This window comes from Notothenia rossii, assembly GCF_949606895.1.
Source record: "Notothenia rossii genome assembly, chromosome: 2".
Taxonomy (NCBI): domain Eukaryota; kingdom Metazoa; phylum Chordata; class Actinopteri; order Perciformes; family Nototheniidae; genus Notothenia; species Notothenia rossii.
The window spans coordinates 63,351,410-63,374,257 of record NC_136904.1 but is presented as its reverse complement, the minus strand read 5'-3'; the positions used below and the strand labels follow the sequence as shown (position 1 = coordinate 63,374,257).

Below are 22,848 nucleotides of genomic sequence, written 5' to 3'. Positions count from 1 at the left end.
ATATTTATCATTTAGCACAAGAAAATACATGGTCTTGATACCGTTCAACAATTAAGAACACATTGTTAAAATGTACTGTTTGCTGTCTCCCTGCAGTTATTGGTGAGCTTTAACATTTTGTCAAGAATTTCTGGTAATCTGTAATTTACCAGCATAACATGAATAAAAAATGTTACAGTTACGATACTGATACTGTAACTTAAAAATTATAGCATTAATTTAGTCTTTCTATTTTACAATTGAAACACTATTACCGTAAACAAAAATACAGTACTTTTTAAATGGCAGTGTTTTATTTTATAGTTAAAATACTATTAGCTTAAACAAAAATACAATGCTTAAAAATTACTGTTTTATTCTACAGCTATAACACTACTGCTGTAACAAAAAATAAAGTAATTAAATATTACTGTGTTTCATTTTACAGTTAAAACACTATTACCATAAACACAAATACAGTACTTGGAAGTTATTGTGTTTCATTTTAGACTGTTACTGTAAATAAAAACTTGTAAATACTGCGATTTCCTTTACAGTATTTAACTGGCAGCAATTGACAAGTTACTTACTGTAATTCATTTTACAGTATTTAACTGGCAGCAATTGACAAGTTACTTACTATAATTTATTTTAAAGTAAGTAACTGGCAACAATTGACAAGTTACTTACTGTAATTCATTTTACAGTAAGTAACTGGCAACACTTGACAAGTTACTTACTGTAATTCATTTTACAGTATTTAACTGGCAGCAATTGACAAGTTACTTACTGTAAAATGAATTACAGTATTTAACTCGCAGCAATTGTAAAATGAATTACAGTAAGTAACTTGTCAAGTGTTGCCAGTTAAATACTGTAAAATGAATTACAGTAAGTAACTTGTCAATTGCTGCCAGTTAAATACTGTGAATTTCACGGTACGTTTCTTACAGTGTATATCTAAATGGTACAACATACTGATATTGGTCTAGGTATTGTATCGAAGTTAGAAATTCCAGTATCATCACAACACTGTTATCTGGAAACACGTTGTTGTTGTTGGGAAGTGTTGTTAACCTGTTTAGCCCGAGAGCCTCCGGTACCGGGGGCTCCCGCAACATCTTGCAAGAAACAGCGTCTGAGGGCTTCTTAATATTTAAAAACCTATGAATGTCTTATACTCAAATAACGGGAAAAAAAGCAGCTACCTGACGATACGAGCCATTTTTACCGAAACATAACACAAGTCTCACAAGACGTGTTAGCAGTAGCCCTTAGTGAAAACGGGCTGATGTTACTTCCGGTGCTAAATAGCAAAAATGATCTTTAAAACTTAATATGTTCTGCACAAACTACATATTATCTGAAAGCTGATACTCCACAGATTATTTTGTTATAAGTACCATCACTGCACGACAAGAACTCATTGAGCTAGCAGCCAGAACAGAGAAAATAAACAACAACAGTTTTCAAAACCATAACAATAAATATGTCTTACCGTTGCTGTTTTGTGATCAAAAGTCGTGTTCAAGGGAATAAAAACGATGCTCAATGTTAATCCAATGTCTCTTAGTCACTTTAGAATTGTTCCTGATAATCTATCATTACATTCATGGCAGCAGAGTAGGTATAAAGTTTCGCAGTCCGGCGCTAATGCTGTCTACCACGAGGTTTACGCAAACCTCTTACTCCTCCACCTAAGTGTTTAGCGGGATTTACTAACTGCCACTCGATTCTATAGAGTGGCGAAGTCACACCCATCTACTTCCGGTCCATGGGACCTTATTTTGGAAAAATTATGTATTGAAGTCAATGGAGAGAGAAAACGTATCTTTCGATCCCGTTTGAATTGTGCCACGAATTACACATATGATGTTTGTCAATCTTAAAAAATAATTTCCATGTCAAAAAGTCACAGTTTGTCGTAAAACTGTTGAAATATAAGACTATGACAAATACGCAACTAAAGACTACAAATCCCAGAATCCCGGTCCCGCATGCTGGCTCTTACGTAACCGACTAACTCCCCTTCTGTGTATGTTGAGGGAGGCAGAAAGTTTGATATAGTGTATTTCTGGTATATTAATTTTAATGTCACCTTATATAGAATGTGTGTTAAACTTGTGATGTCTGCCTTGAGTGACTTCTGCCTTGCAGATACCAAAAAGAGGCTCCTTGAGTCTCTCTGTTAATTATCAATAGACTGTGCAATTAACAGGGGAATTCCCAGAGACATTTTCCTCAGATAATACAGTTAAATTCTTGTTAGTTAATGATGCACATCCTGCAGGCCTTGAGAATTGGGTCACACAGTAAACGAGACAAAGGTCCTTTTGAGCTTATCAATAAAATATATTCATTCCTAGTAAGTTGACTTCAAGATGAAAGGAAGTTCACAGAAGCCCTTAGGCTACAAGAACGATTAACTTCTGTTAAGGGTGAAAATGCGTGTGCGTGAAAGACGTTTAGGGAAGAAGTCTGTCTATTGCAGTAAATATACTGTATGTGATTATTGCTGAACCATATCTGTGTTGGTGTTTTATTTGATTTATCTGTTTATTCTTTCATGTGTGGGTACTAAATTGCTACAAACATTGTGGAGAAATTAGCTTAAACATGTTTTATTACTCTGTATGAAGAGAGAGCAGTTCTGCATGGCAGGAGACAAGAAGAGCTGGGGGAGGAGACATTCTCCATTAGATACAGCATGTGAAAATATCAGGGAAGTCTATATATCTTGAAATATATGTGTGTGTTTGATTACTTTGTATCAATAACAGCAATATGTGTAACAAGAAGCTGGAAATAGGAGAAGTGAAACTTTGTATTTGGATGTATTCATGATCTTTGTGAGTGAGACTCATTTACACCCAGAGGGGATATTCTTGTGTGGATAACAGCTCAAGTGGCTGGAAAGGCTGTAGGACAAATGAGTGTGTGTTCTCTATACTGGGCCTGTGTAAAGTTTGACTATTTGAAAAGCATCTCTAGGACTGCTTGAGAGCAAAGGTAATGTTTTCCTCGTTGTTATTTGATATGAAGGTAATTTACATGTATTACAAATATCTGGCCAACTGTAACAACTATGTCTTGGAACATATTTTTAGCTTGTGTGTAGTAACCTGAAGGGGGTAAGGGGGCCACAGACAGGGAATGTGTGTGTGCTGGCTGCAAGATGTAAGATAAGATAAACACACTTGTTATTCGGAGTCGGGTCGTGCCGGACACCGAAGGTGTCTGTTTTTCATCAAACTGAAGAGACTTTTTGTTTCCCGGGTCTCCTGGCTGGCTCGTGCTGATTGGGTACGACAGACCATGTGTTGGTCTCTTCCAATGGGAGACCCCTCTGGGGGAAGCATGCACACACCTCCTCCTATGTTTTTAGTATGATAGCCTGTGTTTTCTCTAAGTTCTGCCTCTTCTTCTTCATGCTGTCCAAGGGGTAAGACCTCTCCCAGCGAGAGGAACTAGAGCCGGAGTAATCCGGATTACTTCGTGATTGAGGTTGTATTTGTGTTGTATATCTTACCATTAAAGCAGATTATTGTTTAACCCTTATCCTGGTTGCTTTGAATTCTTCCTCTGTTAATCTGACCCATTCAGAAAGGAATGCGCGGAGCAGAGGTTCTGCTCCAACAATGTACAGCTCTCAACATGCCCAGACTTGTAGTGATTTTCACCTCTTTTAATACTTTTCGCCTCATTCTGAAAGAAAAAAGTGAAATGTGCCAACGTGACGGCCATCTTGGTGTGTGGTGCGAGACGGGAGATGTAGTTCATTGAGCGTTTCACACAAACAAATGTGTTACTTCACAGTTTTACGACACATTTGTATTTTTTTGACTTGCAAAATTATCTTTTAAATTGACAAACATCATATGTGTAATTGTATGTATAATAAAAATAAAATAAATTAGACTACAATCAATTAGATCAAATATGTTGTAGTGCACTGTCAGCAAAAGCAAAGCTGAATAATAGTTTTTTTCGATTATGTTGTTTTCGTAATTGTGGCAGGCCAAAATCGTAATTGTGATTAAAATATGATTAATTGCACAGCCCTAAAGGCCCTGGCACTCCAAACTGACACCAAAGAACACGTCCCGACGGAACACGACTGTTGTGTCGCCTCATGTCTCCTGCTTCTTGGCCAACAGTCGCACTGGAACACACCGCAAAGACTTTAGCCGACAGCCAAGTAGCACGTACGAACTGCGCAGATGTGAGTGGCAATAACTCTCCTTACCAGCAGGCGGCGGTAGTGTGTATTCGTCATTCAAAAGAGGCAACAACCGGAAGACAGAGAAGAAGAACAGACTCTGTGATATAAACAAACAACAAATAGCGTGTGCGTTCCATTTTCACTCTCGTAGAAAACATGTCTCGTGCGGTACTGGAGCTATCAGCCATTGGAGTGTTGCTTGCGGAAGACATTCTTCGTGCCTTCTTAAAGCGTTTGTTTACGTCCCTCGCTTCCATTTCGCTTCTCATGCACTGATTCGCTAGCTGAACAGCCAATCAGAGTGATTTATTTGGCCCGACTGCCCGACCCGACGCATGGCCGATTCAAGATGTTGAATCGGCCATGTGTCGGCCATGAAAGGCCAAATAAGGCGTGTCACGGCCGACGGTGCGGGACACACCAAATTGAGTTTGGGCGACAGGGCACGCTTTGTCGTCCGACTAACGAAAACGGCCGATTTCGGCTTGGTGTGTCAGGGCCTTAACACACACACACACACACACACACACACACACACACACACACACACACACACACACACACACACACACACACACACACACACACACACACACACACACACACACACACACACACACACACACACACACACACACACACACACACACACACACACACACACACACACACACACACACACACACACACACACACACACACACCCACACCCACACCCACACACACACACTTCTTTCATAGCAATTTTCCTTCATACTTTCTTGCCGTGAAATAGGTCTTAAATTCTATTCAAAGTGGTCTTAAAAAGGTCTTAAAAAGTCTTAAATTTCAGTTGCCGAAACCTGCAGGAACCCTGTTATTTGCTTTTAGGACTTATTTGAGCAAATAATGGCACCCAGAAAGAAGCTGTATAAGCTTGAAGATGCCGTGGAAATGGTGTTCGCTGACTCTCCGTCAGAAGATGATGATCTACTCCAGCCACAATCAGACCCTGATTATGAACTTCGGGAAAGGTATGTACTCTCTCTGTTGTATCTATTAGTTATGTATTTGGTGTAGCCTAATAGTATTCATCTATAGTAATTCCACACTCGCAAAATACAACATGGACGCCGCTTTGTTGTTGTAGCGTAATCGTTCCGTGAGAAACTAAAACAATGGGAACATCCAAGTTGGTGAACACGTATCAATAGATTAATTGTATTTCGTGACTATAACACGGCAGTATATAAATAAAGCTGTATTGTATATCAACCCAGTCTATATATATATATATATACTGTTATTTCACACACGCCAAATGGATGCTGTTTTGTAGTTCTACAGACATTGACTATTAGCAGTTTATAAATAAAGCTGTATTGTATATCAGTCTATATATATATATATATATATATATACAGTATGTGTATACTGTTATTTCACGCTAAATTGAAAGAATAAGCCAGTGAAGTAATCGATTTAGTTTTTTCCACATTTGTTTTCACAGTGATGAAGACGAATGGCTATCAAATGGCTTCTGGATCACAGCCATCAACATCTGCCTCATCCGAGCTACGACGTGCATCAGATCAGCATACAGTTGCCCCAGAGCCATCAACATCCAAGCTACGCCGCCGGACGTCTGCACCAGTACTAACTCAGCCTCCCTCTGCATCTTCTGATTCAGTGGACACTGTCAGGAGCAGTGGCGTTTTCTCCTGGAGGCCAAGGGAAGCCAGGCTTCCCCTGTTTTTTCGGATTGTAGTTATAATTTTAATAAATAAATAAAAACACTTCGTTTAGTTTCGGAAATTCATTGTTGTATGTATCGGTGTCGGTACCAGATGTGTTCGGGGTACCATATGTGTTCGGGGTCCGTCTCTTACCAGTGACGTCACGACGTAATGACGTCACGCATTGTGATTGGCTGTACGGTAATTTACCCACGCTGTCTAGACTAGTATAGAGGGGTTTTTTGATCATTACATAACATTGTATTTAGCTGACGCTTAAGTGCATTCGACCAACAAGATAAAAACTTGAAGAAATACAATAAAACTTGAAGAAAAACAAAGACGAATGAGGAGAAGAACAAGAGAAATCGAAGGTAAGAAGTATATAACGTAATATGGTAGGTAATATGTAATATGTTCAGTGCCGTTGGTACGTTAGTTCAAACAGTAACAACGGACTATTTTTCTTAGCGTATGCATGTCAATTTAAATCAATACATACAACTATTTCACATGTACAATATTTTCTTAGCCCTAATACTTAATACTACTTATTTCGTTTTGATTGTTATATTTGATTATATTATATATTATCAATAAATTATATATTATATATCAATATGATATACTTTTCTATATAATAAATTATCAAAAAAAGTATTTATTAAGTAAGGGATAATGTGCAGCAATCACAATCAAGTCCACAATCGAATCCATAAAGACAAAGTAAATCTGTTTACAGTTGTTTCATATGTATGTTGAGAGGTATCCATATATCTCTTCATTTTGCTCTCAAAGTGCACCAGATTGATGCATTTAACTTCAATATTTAAAAAAAATCACTCCAAAGGGAGTGCTTGTTCTTCCTTCTGTCTGTCTGAATCTGTGTATTCTCATGTTCCGATTAACCCAGCCAAATTTGTCTTCTTTTGTGTCTTGATGTGATCTTGAGTCGAGGCTGATCCTCTTGCTGTGGTCCCGCATCCTGGATCCTCTATCCTGAGTTCTGGATTAAGTCGTGGACTTCGGGTCGTGGCTGAACCTGTCTCTGCGGTCCTGCCTGGGTCTCGTCGTGCTGCCTCCCTGAAGGCTCCCACAGGATTGTTGACATCTTCGTAGATTCATCCTATTATTATAGAAGCATGCATTTCCTAACATACGGTCTACCTATGTTGCAAATGTATTATCTCTTCGATTTACCCACGGCATCTATTGCACGTCTGTCCGTCCTGGGAGAGGGATCCCTCTTCTGTTACTCTCCCCGAGGTTTCTCCCATTTTTCCCTTTAAACTGTGGGTTTTCTCTTGAAGTTTTTCCTTGTACGATGTGAGGGTCTAAGGACAAAGGGTGTCGTTTTCTTCTCATACTGATATTCTGAACAAACTGCTGTTGTATTAGCTGTAAAATGTCTTTACTGTAGGGTATTTTTATTATTTGTACAGCACTTTGGCTCGACCAAAAATCGTTTATAAATGTGGAATATAAATAAAACTTGATTTGATTGATTTGATTTGAAAGGGTGTGCGCCAAGGTTCCATATTAGGACCAATAATTTCACCATATACTGTATGTAAATAATCTCTAATAATCTTTCAAATGCTGCTTTCTATTTCTATGCAGATGATACTGTTATTTATTGTTCATCCTCTTCTATAGAGCAAGTCTTGATTTCCTCCAGTCTGCCTTTGATGTTATTCCATCCCATTTATCTCAACTCAAGTTAGTATTAAATGCAGACAACTCCAAACTCATGATATTCTCAAATCTCAAAAAGTTAACTTCTTTTCTCTCCAACATTTGTACTGTTCAAGGGACTGACATTGACATTGAAAGGGTCACTACATACACATATCTAGGTTTTATTATTGATCAGAACTTATCTTTCAAGTCACACACTGAAAATGTTGTTTTAAAATTAGGTTTCTCCTTTCAGACAAGGAAACATTTGATCTCTGCAACGTTTTTCCAAACTCACAATATTATTTTCACAATATTTCTCACAATATTTTCCAAACTCACAATTCCAAACTCACAATATATATATATATATATATATATATATATATATATATATATATATATATATTGTGAGTTTGGAATAAATATGCACTTCATGAAAATTATTAGTTGGTTACTGTTAGTAAAAAAACAGTAAGGTTAATACTGGATGTTTGTTACACTTGGATATGTTTTCTGTAACACTTGTAACATAATTATTCTCCAGTTTATGCATTTGAGTGACTTGCAGTTAATGCTCGACATTCAATTCAAAACCTTTATTTATCCAGGTAAAATCCCATTGAGATCAATGATCTATTTTTCAAGGGAGACCTGCAGCAGTAGGTTCCACATGAAGACATAAAAACTTAAAAAGGACATCATACAGCAAAAAATACAGGGATTACAATTTACATATCTATCCACATGTACAGGTACCAACAGCATCTGACTGTGGAGCATCCAACCGAGCTTTAAAAACATGTAGTGGTACCAGCTTGGTAATTTTACATTCTTTTTGCAGACTGTTCCAAGTTAGTGGAGCTGCACATCTAAAAGCGTTCTTCCCTAAGACAGTCCTAGCACTTGGCACATTTAATAAAACCACAGCATGAGATCTCAGGCAATAAGTACTTTCAATTTGCCGAGAGATCAGGGAGCAGATATAAGATGGTACTTTATCCAACATGGCTTTGTAAATGAAAATGTACCAGTGACTGAGCCTCAGTACAGTAAGTGATGGCAAAACCGCCTTGGTTTACAGTGTACAGTGATGTGTAAGTGCTTTACAGTTTGTCACAAATCTCAGTGCACTGTGATAGTAAAACCTTATTGTGGTGTAATTATATATCCAAAGCAGTCAGAAGTCAGAAAATCTTTAGTGATGTTTAACCACTCAAAAGACAGCCCATCAAAATTAACACATTGGGACCTTTCAGAGAGGTAGTTCATCTTCTACATATAATAACGGACAAAGTAAAGAATGAAGTGTAGGCTATGTTTAAATGTTCGGAATTTGACCCTGTATGATGGTCCTCTTGAGTTGCCGTACAGCCAATGGCGTACAGCCATGCTCCGTTTTCATGTTTTTTTAACATGTTTTTCACAAACATTTTCACACGCTAGGAGCATAGGAATAATTCAATTCGGTTCGTCATGATCTGTAGATGTGATTTGCCCCCGAGCACCCCTGGGTAAATTACCGTACAGCCAATCACAATGCGTACAATGCGTGACGTCATTGGTAAGAGACGGCCCCCGAACACATATGGTACCCCGAACACATCTGGTACCGACACCGGCCCGTCTCAGGTCTCCTGATTCTCATTGAGTATTTTACAAAGAGTGAAACAGCGCCCCTCTAGATGTTATGGTGAAACAGTAGATTGCACTTTCTGTTGCGAGAGGAGGCCAGCCGAAATTTGCTTCCCTTGGTGAAAAAAAATGGAGGGATTGACCAATCAGATGAGGCTCACGTCATGCCCCTGCCAACCTGTGATTGGTCAGGGCCATGCCAAGGGAAGCCAGAGGCGGCTGGCTTCCCTTGCCTCACAATCCAATCAAATCGCATCAATTTAGTGGTGCAGTGACGCGTCCCAAAAAGCGGAAGTAAGCTGCGCTCGGTTTCCCTCGACAAAAATAACAATGGGATTTCTCCATAGGATTTTGGAAAATGCACGTTTTGTTCAGTTGAATAATATCGACATGTCTACCCTACTTTTATAATGTTCGAATCATAAATCTAATCGATAGAAGATAGATAGCGTCACTGCACCACTTTCACCGCCGTTAGAAAGTAGCAAGCAACTGAAGCAAGTGCAATTATGGAGGGTGGAGATTTGGAGTATTTAATAAAAAATAATTGGATTAAAGTTCCGCTGCAGCAGCAACAACTAATACAATCTGATGACAGGCCAATGCCCAAACTGGAGCTGTGTACAGCGAGGAACAAAGGAGCGAACCGGACGTAAAACGTTAAAGGTCTCCTGATTTAGTTTGTGAATGAATGCTTATTAGAGTTCTCATTCATAACACTCCGTTCGATGTCTCACTATGGGATGCGCCTCAACGCGTATGCACCAGAAGCATCAATCTCATTACGCCAATCCTGATTGGCTGGTGATCTTGACGCCAACGTCAGGGAATCCACCAACCCTATAAGTAGCTTGCGCCACGACGCAGGCGTCATTCAAACACCTCTTCTCGCTTCGGAGCACATCTCGAGAAAGATCAGTAGCTAGCTAGCTTAACGGTCCACAGACTGATTTACGAAGCTAACCTTCAGTCGACGGACGCTCGCCAGCTACTTTTGCTTCGCACGGGAATTCCCTTTATTAACACTCCAGTTAATATCAGAATCTACCCTGCCGTTTTTTTCCAACAGATAACGGTAAGGTTTTGGATTTTTTCCCGCAAACGGTAACACGCCTGTTGCTCGTTTGTCCCTTCTACGCCGCACCAAGGCTAGCTAGGATGGACTCTTCCCTCCCTCACACCAGAGGAGACGGAGTGTCGGAGGCTCGGCTCTGCGGCTGCGGGCTGAAGATATCGAGTACTGACTCACACCAGGTCTGCTCGTCTTGCCTCGGGCTGCAACATGCCCAGGAGGCTATCGACACCCCCGGCGCGTGCGGGCATTGTTCCCGCTTTACCGCCAAAAGCCGCCGCCGACGGCTAGCACGCCAAGCTAGCATGCCGGTCCGAGACCTCCTTATGCCTGTAAACTCGCCGGCCGGCGAGCAGGGCATGGTGGCGACCGCCACGGGTGCCGGGTCCCGCGCTGTGTCAAGCTGGGACTCGGTGGCGGCGGCAGCCGCGGGAAGGGGGCCCCGTGCTGTGTCAAGCTGGGGCTCCCAACTGGACCTCACCATGGTCTCACCCGCGGAGGATGTCCTGGAGCTGGACTATGAGGAGGAGGAAGGAGAATACGCCCCGGAGTTTCTTCTTTCCGACTCAGACGAGGGCGAAGATGACATCTTCGTCTCGTCTGCCCAGGCTGCCAAGCCTGGGGCCATGTCCGCCTCCCCGGGCGAAGGCGAGCCACCGCTCCCCCGCCTCAGCATGGACCTGCAGGCCGTGTGCCAACGCGCTGCATCCAAGCTGGACATCCCCTGGCCTGAAGCGGCCAGAGAGCCCTCCAGGTCTAGATACGAGGGAAAGAACTTGCCCCAAGCCGCGAGGCTGACCAGGCAACTTCTCCCCGTATTTCCAGAGCTGCTGGACGAGGTGTCGGTCTCCTGGAGAGACCGCCCCTTCAGCAGCAAGGCCCCAATCCAGGGAGCCTCCTCTCTGGACTGTGAGGGCATGGAGAAGCTTGGGTTACTCCGCATGCCTCCTATGGAGCCGCTTGTGGCAGCCCACCTCCAACCGCGGTTGTCGGCGGCCCCGAGCAGGAACCCCACACTGCAGACAAAGGCGGACCGGTTCCAGTCCGCAATGACTGAACGGGCCTACAAAGCGGCTGCTTTGTCCGTCAGGGCGCTGAATGTCTCCTCCATGCTAACCGCGTACCAAGCGGAGCTGTGTGCGGACATGACGGTGAAACCTGAACCGGCCGTGTGGGAGGAGATCATGGCGATCACAGACATTTGCCTCCGCGTACAGCGCTGTGCAGTCCAGGCCACAGGCAAATCGCTAGGGATGATGGTGGTGCAGGAGAGAGCCAGATGGCTGAACCTGACAAACCTCCCCGACCGGGAAAAGGAGGACGTGTTGGACATGCCAATCGTCCCTGAGGGCATATTCGGCTCCGCTCTTGCCTCCATGCAACAACGGTGTGAGGCCAAGAAGAAGGAGGATGAAGCTCTCCAGCTTTGCCTCCCTCGGAAAGCCCAGCCGCCGGCCCCAACGGTCCTGCGACGGACCTTCTCCCAGGCTACCCCGCACTCGGCCCTGTTCAAGGTCCCGAGATGGCAGAAGCCACAGCCCGCCCCCGGTCTCCCACCGAGACACGAGGCGCGGACGAATTGGCCAAGAAAGTCCCCGGTCCCGGCAGCAGCCACACAGGCGCCGCCGACCCAGACTTTCAGTCACCAGGCGAGGAAGAAGAAGAGGGCAGCCTGACAGCCTTCCCTCCCCCCCTCGGGGAAAGGGCTGGAGGTTTCCTGTTCTCTTTCAGCCCTGGATCGTGTTCCGCACGTATCCAGCACCCATGTGTTTCTGGGGGACAACCACGCTCCCGCCTTCCCGCCGCCTCGGGTGATGACTGCACGTCATCCTCCAGTTCGCGCCATGAGGGAAGCAGACTTCACAACACTGACAACAGTTCCTGCCAGTCGTTCAAGTCACACAAACACACACAAGGGTCTAAAAATAAAATGTTTGCCACTGTTGCTTCCAGGCTTAAAGCCAAGGGCACAGTCGAAAATATTAAAAAGACAAATAATAATGTCAATAAACAGTCAGGTGACTGCCCCGCTTCTGAGAGTGGCTATGAACGCCTCTCTCGGAATGCGGACGGTGGCCGGGTCTGTGAACGCACCATCACCGCGCGCATGCGCAGTGTCGACCGAGGTTGTCACCCTAGAGCGCCACCGTGTTCAGACACTAGAGGGCGCCATAACACAACCAATGCGGTCACAGGGTGCAGACAACAGAGATATGGTGACATCCCCGCTTGCTCTGAGGAGCGAAAGGTGGAAAATGCTCACATGCTCTGCTTGGGTTTTCAAGACGATATCACGGGGCTACAGACTCCAATTCGCTGTCACCCCTCCTCGCTTCTCGGGCATTGTGCAATCATATGCCCGGGGAGCGTCGGCTCACATTCTAGAGCAGGAGATTCTCTCGCTACTAGAAAAGAAAGCCATATCCATCGTACCCTCCAAACGGAGTCAGAGCGGCTTCTATTCCAAATATTTCCTCGTTCCCAAACGGGGAGGGAATGGAATTCGCCCCATCCTAGATTTAAGGGCTCTGAACGGGTATCTCAGAAAATACAAATTCCGGATGCTCACTCACACATCCCTGCTGCGTCTCGTGCGTCAGGACGATTGGTTCACATCAATCGACCTGAAAGACGCGTATTTTCACATCCCAGTATATTATCCACACAGGAAATATCTGAGGTTCGCTTTTCAGGGTGTCTGTTACGAGTACAGAGTGCTTCCCTTCGGTCTGTCTCTCAGCCCACGGGTGTTTGTGCGATGTACGGAAGCAGCGATAGCCCCGTTAAGACAACAGGGTATTCGCCTGGCAACCTATTTAGACGACTGGCTCCTTCTGGCACAGTCGGAGCAGGAGGCTATTATGCAGACGAATATCCTCATGAAACACCTGCTCGACCTGGGTTTTGTAATAAACACAGAAAAGAGCATGTTGTCCCCAGCCCAGTCGGTGCTCTTCCTGGGCTTACGCCTGAGCTCGGTGCCCTTCACAGCCCGCCTGTCAGCGGAGAGAGTGAGAGCCTTCAGGGCTTGCCTCGCTCGTTTCCAGCCACGCAAATATGTTCTCTTCAGATCGTGTCTGCGGTTACTGGGGCTCATGGCGTCAGCCATCCTAGTAGTACGTCTGGGCCGCTTACACATGAGGGAATTTCAGCGCTGGGTAGCTGCCCTCAGACTAAACCCCGCGCGTCATGGCGCGCGGAGAGTGATGGTCACTGTGCACTGCGTAACGGCGCTACGCCACTGGCTGCACCCGACTTTCCTGGTGCGAGGCGTGCCTATGGGTGCTGTCTTATCGCGGAAGGTGGTCACCACGGACGCATGTCTGACGGGCTGGGGGGGCATATACGAAGGTCGACCTGTGAGGGGTCTCTGGAGCAGAGACCTCCAACGGTCACACATAAATTATCTGGAGCTCTTAGCGGTGTTTCTCACCCTAAGACGCTTTCTGCCTTTTCTCAGGGGACATCATGTCCTCGTGAGGACAGACAACACGACCACAATATCGTATATAAACCGCCAAGGGGGTTTGCGTTCTCTACAGTTACACATGCTGGCACGCAAACTGATCTTATGGAGCTGCGGACGTCTCCTCTCTCTGAGAGCGACACACGTACCGGGAGTGATGAACCTCGGGGCAGATCTGCTGTCCAGAGGTGCACCACTATACGCAGACTGGACTCTACATCCAACGATTGTGAGTCAGCTGTGGGTGCGTTACGGCCGGGCCGCGGTAGATCTGTTCGCATCAAAAGAAAATGCTCAATGTCAGCTGTTCTTTTCAATGCGCGATCTAAATGCACCGTTAGGCGTTGACGCGCTCGCGCACGTTTGGCCCCCGGCCCTTCTGTACGCGTTCCCACCCCTGGCTCTAATACCTCCAACTCTGGCCAGAGTGAGAGAACAACGCCACACACTGATCCTGATAGCTCCACACTGGCCTGCAATGTACTGGCTGGCGGAGATATATCAGCTGCTGTGCGGACAGCCGTGGCAGCTCCCGCTACGCAGGGACATACTATCTCAGGCGGGGGGGATGATTTTTCACCCACACCCAGAGCGCCTGGCGCTATGGGCCTGGCCCGTGAGTGGTATAACCTGAGTACAGTGGGGCTCCCTCAGGAAGTGATAAACACTATTCAGAGTGCAAGGGCTTCCTCCACCAGGTCTCTCTATGACTGTAAGTGGAGGGTGTTTGAGGAGTGGTGTCTTCAAAAGAAACACATCTCTTTTCAATGCCCTGTCGGTGTGATTCTATCATTTCTACAGGATCTGATTGATAAACACAGAGCTTTCTCCACGATCAAAGTGTACCTGGCTGCTATTGCCGCATGCCATGTGGGCTTTGGGGGAAAGACAGCTAGCCAACATCCCTTGGTCTGCCGTTTTATAAAAGGGGCTCGCCGGCTCCTCCCCGTTTCCAGGTCATTGGTGCCCCTGTGGGACTTGACAGTGGTTTTAGATGGGCTCGCTCGAGCTCCATTTGAACCCCTGGAAGACGCTGACATGAAGCACCTGTCACTGAAGACAGTGTTGTTACTGGCTCTGGCATCTGCCAAACGAGTCAGTGATATTCACGCGCTCTCTGTGCATCCTTCGTGTACTCAGTTTGCCCCGGGGCAAACGAGAGTATTGCTGAAGCCCAACCCGGCCTTTGTGCCTAAGGTGGTTGGCTCATGCACTCCCATTGACCTTGAGGCATTTCCTTCACCGCTAGGTTCCTCTGGGGAACAGCGGCCGAATTTGCTTTGCCCGGTTCGTGCTTTGCGCACTTATATGGACAGGTCGAAAGAGCTGCGGACTTATGGAGCTGCGGACGTCTCCTCTCTCTGAGAGCGACACACGTACCGGGAGTGATGAACCTCGGGGCAGATCTGCTGTCCAGAGGTGCACCACTATACGCAGACTGGACTCTACATCCAACGATTGTGAGTCAGCTGTGGGTGCGTTACGGCCGGGCCGCGGTAGATCTGTTCGCATCAAAAGAAAATGCTCAATGTCAGCTGTTCTTTTCAATGCGCGATCTAAATGCACCGTTAGGCGTTGACGCGCTCGCGCACGTTTGGCCCCCGGCCCTTCTGTACGCGTTCCCACCCCTGGCTCTAATACCTCCAACTCTGGCCAGAGTGAGAGAACAACGCCACACACTGATCCTGATAGCTCCACACTGGCCTGCAATGTACTGGCTGGCGGAGATATATCAGCTGCTGTGCGGACAGCCGTGGCAGCTCCCGCTACGCAGGGACATACTATCTCAGGCGGGGGGGATGATTTTTCACCCACACCCAGAGCGCCTGGCGCTATGGGCCTGGCCCGTGAGTGGTATAACCTGAGTACAGTGGGGCTCCCTCAGGAAGTGATAAACACTATTCAGAGTGCAAGGGCTTCCTCCACCAGGTCTCTCTATGACTGTAAGTGGAGGGTGTTTGAGGAGTGGTGTCTTCAAAAGAAACACATCTCTTTTCAATGCCCTGTCGGTGTGATTCTATCATTTCTACAGGATCTGATTGATAAACACAGAGCTTTCTCCACGATCAAAGTGTACCTGGCTGCTATTGCCGCATGCCATGTGGGCTTTGGGGGAAAGACAGCTAGCCAACATCCCTTGGTCTGCCGTTTTATAAAAGGGGCTCGCCGGCTCCTCCCCGTTTCCAGGTCATTGGTGCCCCTGTGGGACTTGACAGTGGTTTTAGATGGGCTCGCTCGAGCTCCATTTGAACCCCTGGAAGACGCTGACATGAAGCACCTGTCACTGAAGACAGTGTTGTTACTGGCTCTGGCATCTGCCAAACGAGTCAGTGATATTCACGCGCTCTCTGTGCATCCTTCGTGTACTCAGTTTGCCCCGGGGCAAACGAGAGTATTGCTGAAGCCCAACCCGGCCTTTGTGCCTAAGGTGGTTGGCTCATGCACTCCCATTGACCTTGAGGCATTTCCTTCACCGCTAGGTTCCTCTGGGGAACAGCGGCCGAATTTGCTTTGCCCGGTTCGTGCTTTGCGCACTTATATGGACAGGTCGAAAGAGTTTCGGTGCAATGACCAACTCTTTGTATCTTGGGCTAACCCTCATAAGGGCAAGCCCGTTACCAGGCAACGGCTCTCCCACTGGATTGTGGAGGCGATTGCTCTGGCTTATACGAGCCAGGGTTTGCAGGCACCAACGGGCCTGCGCGCTCATTCTACTCGTGGATTGGCTACATCCTGGGCTTTGTTCAAGGGTGTTTCCATTCAAGACATTTGTGCAGCAGCGAGCTGGTCCTCGCCGCTCACTTTTGTCCGCTTTTACAGGCTAGATGTTTCTGCTCCAAGTGTGGCCCGCGCAGTGCTGGGCCCCGTATTGGGACAGGGTTCTACCTGTTAAGTTCTGTTTTTGTGTTGGTGATTTTCGAGATAAGCATGTCTGGCAATGCGGGAGTCTCAATATCCCATAGTGAGACATCGAACGGAGTGTTATGAATGAGAACTATAGGTTACTTACGTAACCCCAGTTCTCAGAGTAACATGAAGTGAGATGTCTCACCTGACGGCCCTTCTTGCTGAGGCGAAGCGAGAAGAGGTGCTTATTTTGAATGACGCCTGCGTCGTGGCGGAAGCTACTTATAGGGTTGGTGGATTCCCTGACGTTGGCGTCAAGATCACCAGCCAATCAGGATTGGCGTAATGAGATTGATGCTTCTGGTGCATACGCGTTGAGGCGCATCCCATAGTGAGACATCTCACTTCATGTTACTCTGAGAACTGGGGTTACGTAAGTAACCTATAGTTTCGGCTGGAGAGTGCGTGCGGACCTGTCGGTCAGATAACAGGCGTGTGTAAGTCCTGCATCTGTATGATACAAATGTGTGTAAAATGATACCGGGCGCTGTAATCACTCATCTGGTTGCGTTATTACATTGACCACCACACCCCCCCCCCACCCCAAAAGAAAGGACGTATTATTGGCTTCCCCTAATTTTTTCCCCACGCCACGCTACTGGTCAGGAGGAAAGTGAAACGGGCTGGTGTGTGGCAGACTAAGATTTTTACCGTTCCTGACACTGTGGTGGACTACAACAGAAGCATGGGCGGCGTGGATGTGTCCGATGCTTTGATGGGTACTACAGCGTTCACCACAAAACCATGAAATGGTACAATACTTTTTTTTACCATTTTCTGGACATTGCAGTGGTGAACAGCTTCCTTCTCCACAAGGAGCTGCACAAGATGCGGGGTCACCCCGGCAGGACGAAGCCACACACCCAGAAGTCCTTCAGGGAGCAGCTTGCCAGTGTTTACAAACAAAATGCTTGTGGTTTTATTTCGGTTTTAGTGTAGTGTTATTGTATAGTGTGTTATTTTTGAAATAAATCTGCTCCTGTTGGAGACAAATGTATCCTATGTTTCCAAATTTTTATTGTGTAAGTAAACCTTCCTGGAAGTGTTAGTCCGGTGATAAACATGTAAGGACTGTGGCAAATTCCACACACACACACACCATTTACATTTAAATTTAAATGTATTTGTTTTTTTATAAAAACACTTGTATTTGGATGGAATGATTACCTATAGCGATAATACAATCATTTTTACAGTATTGTACCTGAAAAAGGTCAAATGGCACTGATGGTATCCAAATGTGCCCAAAGGTCATTTTTTTGCTAAACCTCTCTAAAAAGGTCAAATTTAACTCATTTTGCCTCAATCTTGATACAGGGTGGTTATTATATGTTATACTTTGGATTCCTAAAGCTTTTAGTCTACCATCCCATCATTCAAGGGTGGTTTTCACTATAAGTAATGTTTTTTCTTTAGGCGGAGTTAAGAATTTACCTTTTTTTTTACTATGTTCCATCTGAATTTACTCTGACACAGATATCTTTCTTGATTCTGACACTTCTACATCCAACTCCCAGGTTTATCAATACTTTGAGAAAAAAGATTATTAATTTAACCCTTTTAGAAGGGAAGATATGGTCATTTGTTCTGGGAATGTAATTTTCGGCCTGAGACCCAAAAAACAGGCTCAGGGCTTAACAGGTTAAGATTCTGAACTTTACTAGGGAATAAAAAAACCTGCATATGTACTGTATTTTTATGACATTTTGAGTACATCTACGGTTTAGCAGTGCTTAATATAAACCCTCTACTGATCCTTGGTTTAATCACTGTGTGCTGCATTCACTCACCTTTGCCTTTCTCTCCAAAGGCCAGGCCGGGTGGGACAGTTATTTTTCGTTTCTCTCCAGGACACATATCTTCCATCCCTAGGTCCAGGCCCTTGATGACCTGTCCCACACCCAGGACGAACCACTGGGGGTGCCCGGTTTTGTCTGACCGACTAAAGGAGAAAGAGTATGAAAAGAAACAACATCCTGTCAATCAATTAGCCTTCACATCAATGCAATGTGCATGAACAGATCTGAACGCACATGAACAGATTTTCATATAGGTTTGGGACCTGACCATGACATTTGTTGTTGTTGTAAATAAGTAAGATTAAGCCCCCTCCCTGCCCTAATATTTGTCATACTGTCCCTAACACTCCAGGTGATGACTGCTTAAGGCCTTAAAGCAGGTCTACACAATTAACAATGAAATAAATGGCATACCATTTTACAACACACATACAATAGATCTAGAATAGTGCATGCAATGTGTATGGAGCAATCACCACCCCCTTTTAGACAATTTGAAGCTACACAATGTATAATTATCTATAATCAGTGTTGGGTGTAACAAGTTACGAAAGTAACGGAGTTACAGTAATATATTACTTTTTGCTGTAACGAAGTAATGTAACGCATTACTAATGAAATGTGGGTAATATATTACCCGTTACAATGCTCAGTAACGCAGTTACAACACATTTTAACCCGAAATTAAATGGTGTTTTGTTTTTTAAGAATGTACTAACATAGCGAGACATTCCGACACCGGACAAATTGTGCGGGTAGATTAGTAAACCTGGTGTTTACCCTTCAGGCTTCGCGTCGAGATCTTCGGGGAAGTTGAACGTTATGCAACCATTCAAAAAAAGAAAACGTAGCGAAAAATACAAACAACAAATTGTGTCAGGTGCGCGTGACCTGCTCCGCTACGCGTGCATCATTTCCAAAGTGCTTCCGCAGTAGTGACACACATCTGATCTGTGGATAATCATTTATACGAAAATGGTTAAAGCAACCATCACTAAACGCCAGCAACACTGCATCTACTGCAGACAGTAGCAACAGGTCAGATGCGGACATCACGTTACCCTCCGTTGTGGACACTAGCTTACTCCCGCCTGACTCGCCGGCCCCGGAGCAGCAGTCTTCGTCGCCCGAAACTACGCCGCCCCTCTGCGGCCCGCAGGTGCCAGGTATATCTAAACAACTACCCGCCTGTACAGTGGGGTAAGGCGGTCATTTTGCAGCTTGTTGTATAAAAATAGACAATGGCTAGAATATTCATGTGAAAATAGTACCATATTCTGACATGCCTGTAGAAATGTTGGGTCAAAAATAATGCATACAATAGCACAGATGCCTTCACCACGAATGGCTACAAAAATATCTCATATCCCAAGCTTATTATCAACGAGCTGATGTTGCAGCTGAAATGTTCTCCAGGTCACAAAGTCAACCTCACATGATGATGTGATACCAGTTTTCAAGCCCAGTAAATATTCTCTTCCCAGAGTATATGATGGGACCAAGGTGATGATGTAGTAGGCTACATGGTTTTAATAATACTTTTGCCTTTCAATGTTTGCCATTTCAAACCATGAGCATGGTTTAAATAATATTTGCCTTGATTTACAATATGTTAACCTTCATTATAGTCCTTGACAGCGGTCTGTACTGCTGTATTAACAACGTGTCACATGTTAAGAATTTACAATCAGAATCGAGTATTCAACTAAGCCCTGTAATACAAGTTGTTAGTAGCCTTACGGGCCTACACAGTTGTTATGCTATACCACATTGCCCTTCACTGGATGCATAATGAGCTGCACTAAACTACATTTTAGCATTTAAAATACCTAGCTATTCTTTTGCGGTTATTTTGGTGAAAGTAACTAAAAAGTAACTAAAGTAGTGTAACTCATTACATTTCAGAGACAGTAATATTGTAATGTAACTTATTACTTTCAAAAGAGAGTAATAAGTAATATGTAATATATTACATTTTGGAAGTAACTTGCCCAACACTGTCTATAATACAGTAATAAAGTGCCTGTTTATGTGCATATTGACTTTCAAAGCATCCAATAGGCTTGTACATACAATATCTCTCAACTGTAAAGTTTTCCTCAAACCACCAACCTGCAGTAGAACTGAGAACCATCTTTGGCAAGGAAGCCATCGTAGTGGACGTTTATCAGATCTCCTCTTTTACTCTTCTGAGTGCACTCCTCGGGTTTGTACACTACTTCTATCTTCACTTCTCCATCCAGCTCGGCTGCTGAGGCCCACACACACCATAGCGATAGCTGAGCAGAGACCAAGAGGCACAGTGTGCAGCTTACTAACCTCCACATCATGCCGCTGTCTGTGTATTCGTGGCAACTTGTGAAAGTGACGCTTGAACAAAAAGTGCGACGTGGAGAGCTGCTGCACACTTTATGGGAGTTTTCTGCCCTGAACAATAACTATCAGGGATTTCTGCTTCCTGGCTCGTTAAATCCCGCCTTATTCACTGTAAATGGCCCACGCCCAATGCCGGGACCACAGTCTGTATGGCCGGACCCTCCTTTGGCTTTCGCTCATTGGAGAGGCTGGCTGGGGCAGTGGGGGAGTTACACCACCTGAGTGTAAACCATGGTGTAAACCTGAGTGTACTGCCTTAAAGACTGTACTGAGGGCCATAAAACACAAGCCTCTCAATATTATTCCCATGCAGTTATATTATTGTTTAATGCAACAAAATATGAATAGTAATCACTATAGGAAGGAAAATGAATAATTCATTAACTCTTACTTGTAACATTCAGTATTTGGCAATACCTTTGCGATTATCAAATATCGTAACAATATTATGATAAAAAAGTAAAGAAAAAAAAGATTTTGTTATAAAATATACAAATTGAACTGAGAAGACAATTTAATATATGTGATCTGTCTGTTTAATAAAGTTATGTCTGATAGTATTTTCTATTTTAATACTTTCATCTGTAGATGGAATCTATACAATCTTACTTTGTATTTGACGTTGGCCCATTTGACATTTATTTTTATTTTATTTTTTACCACCTTAAAAGGACATATCTGTGAGCAGAGCGACTTCAATCGAAGAAGCTGCAGGAGACCAAATAGGCCTACGTCTAATGCTGCACGTTTTGGGGAGCTTGTCTAAGGAGAATGCAGGATGAGCAATGCAAGTGAATTACAGAGATCACCATCTATTCTACAGGTCTGTATTTATTTTTTGTCATACTTATCTTACTCTGGATGCACTATAATTCAGCCCCCACAAATCGCAATTATCTGCCAATCTATAGAGGTGAGTCGACATTACACCATTGGACCACACAAGGGGTCCTCAGGTCACAGACAACAACAGGGGACATACCTGCATTAAATACGAAGTGCACATTATCTTAACTTTTAAGAAAGACTATAACTATTTTCTTCCAGCTACAACAGTCAGTTTGATATGTGCCCTCTCACCTAAGTAAAACAAGATGCCAGAGTGAGCCACAGTGCTGTTTAACCTTAATATCTAAGGTGAATAAAATAAGAATCCTACCATGTGTTGCTTGAATAAGGGGAGCACATCAATAATTCCCTTAAACATTCCATGACGTTTATAATCAGAGGGAAATGTGCAAAGCGATTCAATCACCCTACTGTAAAAAAAGAGAAATTGATAGACACGAGGACACTCCAATCTCAGGGCGTAGACATCGTGTCATTTCAACCAATAGGAGCCGAGGGGGCGTGAACGTGTCCTTGTATTTATTTTTGGACGCCGGTGTTTCTGAGTCATCGCCCCTCAGACAGTCAGCGTGGTTGGAGACATTTCTCAACGACTACTCAGTTGCTACCGGATATACATTAGGAACCACGACTTTTTCTCTAATTGTCTGACAGGATTGAAATGTTACATTTTAGGTGTTCGACAGTGCTGAAGGAGTTATTTGAAGTCACCCTCAAGCGTCCCCTGTCTGGCTCCAGACAGAAGAGCTGGTTACCGACCCGCTGCTCCTCCGTTGATGCTTCTCTTCGACTGAAGGTCCTCCATGCCACTCTGCACCGCCCTGGGCTCCGCACCGCGCCCTGCGCCGCCCCATTCCGCTCATACTGCACGAAAACCGAAGGTGCCGTAGAACCGGACGAACAGCTAAAGAAGGATGGTGTCAGCAAAGAAACATCCATTGACAAGTAAGTTATAAGTACTTCTTTGCTGAATAAACTGTCTTGACACCATGGTAGCGTTTCATGACGCAGAAAGGCTCGAGCGGATGTTAACGCTAAGTCACAAACGCTGTATTAAAAACCATTTAATTAGCGCCCAAAAACGTGCTTACTAAAATCTAAGATATAGGCGTTGAGCTCATACAAAGCAAGACAAAAAAAAACTTCACACG

The 22,848-nt window shown here is 44.5% G+C and overlaps 2 protein-coding genes and 1 long non-coding RNA gene across 4 annotated transcripts in view; 2 read left to right on the top strand and 1 right to left on the bottom strand.

The window, feature by feature from the left end:
• The window catches only part of fkbp7 (FKBP prolyl isomerase 7), a 34,684-nt gene extending 13,727 nt beyond the window's left edge, over nt 1-20,957 (bottom strand). Inside the window, exons 1-2 of the mRNA XM_079662848.1 lie at nt 20,585-20,957; nt 18,464-18,615 (exon numbers count right to left, since the gene is read on the bottom strand). Of these exons, the coding sequence (XP_079518974.1) occupies nt 18,464-18,615; nt 20,585-20,802 (370 nt within the window). The 5' untranslated portion in view covers nt 20,803-20,957. The remainder of the gene's footprint in view (nt 1-18,463; nt 18,616-20,584) is intronic.
• LOC307028087 lies at nt 853-7,421 on the top strand. Its single transcript, XR_013804829.1, has 2 exons — nt 853-5,214; nt 5,691-7,421. It is a non-coding gene; the product is annotated as an uncharacterized lncRNA (long non-coding RNA).
• Nucleotides 20,958-22,238: 1,281 nt separating the features above from the next.
• The window catches only part of LOC307030129 (glutaminase kidney isoform, mitochondrial-like), a 64,193-nt gene continuing 63,583 nt past the window's right edge, over nt 22,239-22,848 (top strand). For both annotated transcript variants that reach the window (XM_079666370.1, XM_079666371.1), the window contains exon 1: nt 22,239-22,642. In XM_079666370.1, coding sequence (XP_079522496.1) covers nt 22,359-22,642 — 284 coding nt within the window. In that variant the 5' untranslated portion in view covers nt 22,239-22,358. The remainder of the gene's footprint in view (nt 22,643-22,848) is intronic.